The 7,051-nt window shown below is 30.8% G+C and overlaps 1 protein-coding gene across 7 annotated transcripts in view; it reads right to left on the bottom strand.

The window, feature by feature from the left end:
* Window positions 1-384: 384 nt before the first annotated feature.
* Window positions 385-7,051, bottom strand: part of Gmd (GDP-mannose 4,6 dehydratase) — a 177,098-nt gene continuing 170,431 nt past the window's right edge. For all 7 annotated transcript variants that reach the window (XM_068386824.1, XM_068386820.1, XM_068386821.1 and 4 more), the window contains 2 exons: window positions 4,509-4,577; window positions 385-3,844 (listed from right to left, as the gene is read on the bottom strand). In XM_068386824.1, the coding sequence (XP_068242925.1) occupies window positions 3,782-3,844; window positions 4,509-4,577 (132 nt within the window). In that variant the 3' untranslated portion in view covers window positions 385-3,781. The remainder of the gene's footprint in view (window positions 3,845-4,508; window positions 4,578-7,051) is intronic.

Genomic DNA, 7,051 nt, shown 5'->3' with positions numbered 1-7,051 from the left:
CTTTAGCCACAATCAAGAAAACTTTCATAAAATATATAACAGTACTGTACAGTATTTATCAATTTCAACAGCAAATTGAGGAAGCAAAGAAAAAATACTGGGTTACATCAGATAAGTGACCAGTACCCAAAATTACCTCCATAAGCACCAATTAACCACTGTACCTAAGATTCCATTAGTATTTACAACTTACCCAAGGATTACCTCTACATAAAAGGTAATGTCTTGTATTCTTGCAGGAATTAAAGAAATTTTCAAAGATGAAGTGAATAGGTAACACCTTGAAATGGTACACTTCAAACTACTTTCCTTAGAGCAAAGATACACACTATCATATATACTTTAAGGTACCTTTATATAATACAGTAAATGAAAGAAATATAATCTTCTTTATTATTTATTTAAACGAGATAATATGATGTACTGTACTAAAAATAATGCCCTCTTTGGAATGGTATCATTAAATAACAAGAAATATACTTGTACATCACATGACTTTAACTTCACAACTCAAAGCTGCAAAAGTTTATATATGAGCATTCTGTGAATTCAAAACACCACAATTTCGTGCATCCATTACACTTGCTTCAATAATTAACAGTAAAAAAAAAAAAAAAAAAACCTTTTGAACATTCCCAAAAGGAATAAAAAAGAAGAGCACTACATGTCCTTGCCCATAAATTAAAGTGGATTCCACCATCTTGAAAAGGATTTACTACGAGCAAAATTATTCATGTGCTGTATATTTTGTAATAAAATCAAGAAATGCATGTGGGATAGCCTCAGTTTAACTTATTATTTCCATACTAAGAAATCAACATAATATGAAACACTTTAGTTTAATTTTAAAAAAGTTACTAACAGCATAACAATAATAAGAGTAGCAAAGACCTAGAGATTACTAATCTATCATTATTCAGAATGATACAATATGAAAGGAGTCTGGAACAACACAAAAGTTATTGGGTTTGAAAATAAAGTAAGTGTTTGCCAAGCCTTTGCTTCTGTTCATTTCTGATGGCAAGTAAACAGAATAAAAGGTCAAGAAAACAGTGCTGTAACCACCTCTGATGAGCTAATGTACATGAAGTAAAACATACAAGCAACTGGTAGAGTTAAGCCATAAGAATACTGAACATTTCCTGTTAAAATGCTTTAATAACAATTGTTTTTGTCAGAGTCAATAAACAATTAGAAGTCTGGTAATTTCTACTGCATTCGGTTGGCAATCCAATTGTTTACCAACACAGGTCCTTAAACTTAAAATTGTCTCTGTATAAAATCTAATACTGTATGCAATAACAATATTTTCAGTAAATCCCAAGCAACAAGATGAAGGGTTCCAATTTTCCTAAATATATCTAATAATGCTTGTTTTTATTGTAGTATCAATACACAGTGTCTAGTGCATAATATTTTTTCTCCTTTTATTATCTAGAATTTTGAAAAATTTGATGTGTGCATAACAAAAGAGCATATGGGAAAACAGAAACCACCACAAAATTGAGTTTTAAATATTTGATTGATTACTTTTCTACCTAATCTCAACAACAGATGAAGAGATAAGTCCTACCCATGCTATGCAATCATTAAACATAAACACAATGAAGTGATAATGAATATGAAAAGAGCACTTGATATGAATATAAGTACAATAGTCTTAATTTTCAATTCATGACAAAGAATTGTCACTGATACCACAACCATAATAATATACATACACACTGACACACACACACACATATATATATATATATATATATATATATATATATATATATATATATATATATATATATATATATATATATATATTCACTAGTTAATGAAAAAGGAAAAAAAATTAAGACTATTTTCACCTTACACAACAGGTGGTAGCAACAACCACAATTAATTGGGAATATGCAATGATCCTCATCTTCTCGCCTTTAATTGATTGCAAAATATGAAAAAGTACTACCGGTAGTTAAATAGACATAAAGAAGGATCTAAATAGTAGCTGCTGGAGAGCTGTTAAAAAGGAATTAAAAAACTGATAAAAAGTAAGAATACATGATTAAAAATAGGCTTGTCTTAAAAAATGTATTCTGAATAATGCCCTTGTAACTCCAGTTTAATAACCATCACTGGTTGAAGACAAATTTTGAGGAAAACTGAATCTTCCAAAAGTATGTTTAAAAACCTAAAAAACACTTATTTCTCATTTGCAATGATGTTATTCACATATGACTGCATTCCCATACTCTTAAAAAGATTAACACAAGTAACAAAAAGAAAAGTTGTCTTAGACAAAGCTACTATTATGGTTGCACTAGGCCACCAAAGGAAAAAATATTGGAACTTTTTGAGGGTTAGCTTGGTAAAAATAAAATCTTGGTAAATAACATTTAAAAATCGTGATTTGAAACACCGTAACATATATGATCTAAAATAACTCTTTTAGGAACTTTAATTACCAAGACTTGCTTTATAGTTTGTGGAAATTAAGGGTCCTACCAAATATCCTCCTTTGTTAATATTATATTGTACTCTATATTTTGGAAAGGGATCACAGTTGCAAAAATATTTAAATATTTTTTTAATGAAACGGTTACAAAAGTTTCATTACACAATGAATAAAAACTTGAATCTCTCTGTCAATTAGTCTAAAAAATTTTGGAATCTCAGTAATTACCAACTTTCAAAAATCCTCAAGATAAAAAGCATGGCAATATGATTTTCAAAATACAAATTCATTCTTTAGAATTTTCATTTTCCAAGATTTGGTTTTTCATTCGTGAGAAGCAGGAACTGCATCAAATTTTTTAATACCATTATACTGTATTCAATATTCCATAATGAGATCACATGGGAGAAATGTGAAATATCTAATTAATTTAAAATTTTTAAATAAGAATTAGTATCAGTGAATATCTGTATCTTATCCATAATCAAAATGTGACAACGAAGACCAGTAATAAATACTGCATAAATAATACTATAAATCAAAAGCCTCAATCAAAAAAAATTTCCCATCACATACAACAAATTCATAAACATATACAGTATTAATCTATTACACACATCCCATTAAAACTGTGCTTTGTTTCATTGCAGCCAGTCATATCAAAGTATATTGAGAGAGTCTTGGAAATTTCAATATTTTTCTGACTAGCTGAGAAAAGCCAACTACCTGTGCTCTCAGTGAGCTCAATTTTCCTAAATCCATAAAAATGGAGACATGACAGTAAATCTAAAAAAGAATAAACCTTTACTGGAAAATACACATGCAATGACAGCTCATTCTAATTTTAAGACTCAATTTCTATATTTTAGCATTTAATGTATGAGCCATTTATCGCAGTTTTTTATGTTTGATATCACAGCTTGAAATGCTATTTCCTATATATGACAGCATACAAAAAATAAAAACCTTCCTGCCAAGAAAAATAATTTTCAAGATACATAAAAACTTATGAAGGTATCAAATAATGAAAAATAAAGTCGAATAGGACTATCACTGCTCTAATTGTTAAAATAATGTTGAAAGTTATTATGGTGTACTGAATACAAAATCAAAATTAGTGTTACAGCACCGACACTACATCATGACTGAAAGAAATTTACTAACTTCTGTAAAAAAAAAATACACAATACTGTATGCTTATGAAATAATTATCACACTTTCTTAAAACTGTCTTAAAGGAAGCTTCCATTCTAACATTAAAGGGGATAGAAGCACCAGTAACCAACGCCACAGTAGAGGCTTTTGATGATGAAAACCCAAATGATGCTGGAGAGGTTAAGCAGTTGGATCCTTCTTCATCAGTTCGATATCTGCTTGTACCATGTCTTTCACTAGAGCCTGCAAATAAAAACATTAACAGGGGATACAAAATTATTCTGGCAAACTGTGACCCATACACATGTGAAATCTTAATGTCAAAGGAAAATCAAAAAAAAAAAAAAAATAAACATTAAAAAAAAAAATTTGTATGCTCACCTGGTGTTTATATTGCTTCTTCTATAGCAGGTCAATTTAATCGACAATTACCCGTAAAATTTTTAAAGATTTATAATTTTCCCATTTTCTCTCCTTTTAACAAATACATCCCCTTTGTAAAGGAATGGGATATTCAAGCAGTAAGAAGTCAAGCAATACCACAACATAATCTTTGTTCCTTCAGTTCTAAAGTAACACTGATCCCTATCCTTACTTGCAAGGTCTGCCACTGTGTATTTTACAGAAAAATCTATTACTGAGTATTCATGTGTAGACTATGAGATGTACTGTACTGCATGTAGGCTGACTGCAAACATTGTTTCCCTTTACATAAATCACTGTTCTGGAATTTATTAAAAACTTATCACATTCATTTTGTATCACTAGGGGTAATTGTGGTGCCATGCATTCTGTTTCCTTATAAATTATAGAGAGTAGGTATGGTTTCTAGATACTGTAATATATTATTTATTGCTCCAGAACATTTCTATTGCAATGGTACTACATGATCACATACAATACTTACAGGAAAATCATATGTGTGCTTCCATCCAAATTTAGTCTTGGCTTTTGTTGGATCCCCTTGAAGGAAGTCCTGTCGAAAAAAAAGAAAAAAAAAATACAAAAATTAAAAATACAGTATCCACAAAGGAATGAAAATATTAACTAGATTAAAAAGTTGACAATCCTATATTTCACTGAAATTGGAGTATATCTATTTCAAGATATCTAATTAGATCAATACAGTCAACCCTTGATACTCATTAGAGTTAGGTAACAGAAATCACTGTATAGATTAAAAAAACTGCATGATATTGTTGCCCTATGGTCAGTGAACTCTCAATCCTTTCTGCAAATAACCACTGTATATGTGCAGTCAACTAACATCCTGAATAACGCACTACATTGTTTCCATGTTGTCTGCAAATTACACTGTAGGTTTTCTTACAGTAATTGTACAATATAAACTCCTAATTTTACACCCATTCCTTAATAAAATCTTAAAACATCTATAACACTAAATAAACTACTTTTAAATTTCATTCTATTCTCATCACAATCCTGTCTTAAAAAATTAACTATTCAATTCTATTATTAAGTTTGATGTTACAGTATATATAAATTAGTTGTTTAATTTTCAATTCATTATCCCCTCAATTTATTTTCCTTCCTTGCATCGTTTTCATTAACTGTAAATACTTTCAGCCCCCTTGATATAATTTGATTCCTTCATGCATAATTAATTACAAGTGTTGCAGTTTAAATAACTAGAATGGAATGATAAATCATTAGTACATATTCAGTAAAACACAATCATCATGATCATCTCCTCCTACGCCTATTGACGCAAAGGGACTCGGTTAGATTTTGCCAGTCGTCTCTATCTTGAGCATATAAATCAATAATTCTCCATTCATTATCATCTACTTCATGGTTCATAGTCCTCAGCCATGTAGGCCTGGGTCTACAAACTCTTCTACTGCCTTGTGGAGTCCAGTTTAAAGTTTGGTGAACTAATCTCCCTAGGGGAATGAAGAGCATGCCCCATCAATCTCCATCTACCCCTTATCATGATCTCATCAGCATTTGTCACTACAGTAATCTCTTTATAGATTCATTTCTAATCCTGTCCTGCCATTTAACTCCCAAAATTCTTCTGAGAGATTTGTTCTCAAACTTACAAAATATGTTGGATATAGTTTCATTGTCATACTCTGACTCATGTCCGTACAGTAATACCGACCTCACTAAACTGATATACTGTATAGCCTGATTTTTATATGTTATTCAAGGCAATTTCATTTCCAAATTTTACTTAACCTAGGCATTGTCTGATTGTTTTTTTTTTTTTTAACTTTTAATTAAATTCCAATTCCAAAGATGCTGTATTAGAGATCATAGTTCCTAAATATTTAAATGATTCTACCTCATTAATCCTTTCTTCTTCCAATGATATTTCATCTTCCATTGCTTACTCCGTTCTCATCATCTGTCTTTCTTTTATTTATCTTGAGCCCAACTTCAAGTGATATCTTCCATTCTTCCTTCTTTTCTATTCCTTTTTAATTTCAGTCTACGTTTATTCCTTATACAATTTATTATAGCGTATTATCCTTATTTCCTTTCTTATTCTTTATTTTCCTTATTTCCTTTTATCAGTATTTCCCACATCATTTTATATGAACTAATTCTATTTAATGCAGATTTTGTACAAACAAATTAACTCTATAAACCTTTATGTATATTTCTCTTCCGTTATATGTCTACTCTCACTGAACATTCTCACAATTGATTGAGCAACACCTGGCAGAGTTATTCTATTTTTAGCCACTCTACTCGCACACCTTATATCAATTTTTTTAAGAAAGGTTTTTCCTATATCTCTCTTATTTGTTAACAGGAAAGAGTACACTCTTTTGAAGAAAGCTCTTTAAAGATACCATGACCTCAGACAATAAAATATGTTCAGAAACAATGGTTAGAAAAAAAAAAAAGTCAACATTGACAAGTCTTTGAGTTTCATGAGCTAACTGGCTATAAAAGGGATTTTGACGAAGGAAAAATCTATTTCTGGGGAGAGACCTGTGATGCCCGGTGAAAAGGGTCCTTCTTTACACTTTTCTAATGTAAATCTTCCAAATATACTAGAGAAAGATAAAAGCATGGAAAGCAGAGGTTACAACCCTCGCGCGATCACCTTGTGGGTGTCGCGTATTTAACAAGGGCGTGTGTAAACCACTATTCACAGGCTGTCTTCCATTTAGATAATCCCTTCATCACAGGGGAGGGCCGTGACAGGCCCTAGAGAATACAGTTGGACTACCCCACCGACACCTACTACTCGCGCTCTCCAGGTCATCCTTCTGTTTTGGGCTTGCCCGCTAAGTCGTTATTTATTTTGTTAGGTGTGTTTCGCAAGTGATTGTTGCTATAAAGGGAAATTTCATTTTCTGTTTGACTGAGGTATTGACTATGGAATTCAAAATTAATGTTTAGTATACTGTAATTAAATATATTTCATATCTTTTAAAAAAAGCCACTTTTTTTTTATTAACAAATAGGGAGGTT

The sequence above is a fragment of the Palaemon carinicauda genome, chromosome 14 (genome assembly GCF_036898095.1).
Source record: "Palaemon carinicauda isolate YSFRI2023 chromosome 14, ASM3689809v2, whole genome shotgun sequence".
Taxonomy (NCBI): domain Eukaryota; kingdom Metazoa; phylum Arthropoda; class Malacostraca; order Decapoda; family Palaemonidae; genus Palaemon; species Palaemon carinicauda.
The sequence above is the reverse complement of the archived record's forward strand: the minus strand, read 5'-3'. Positions and strand labels throughout refer to the sequence as shown.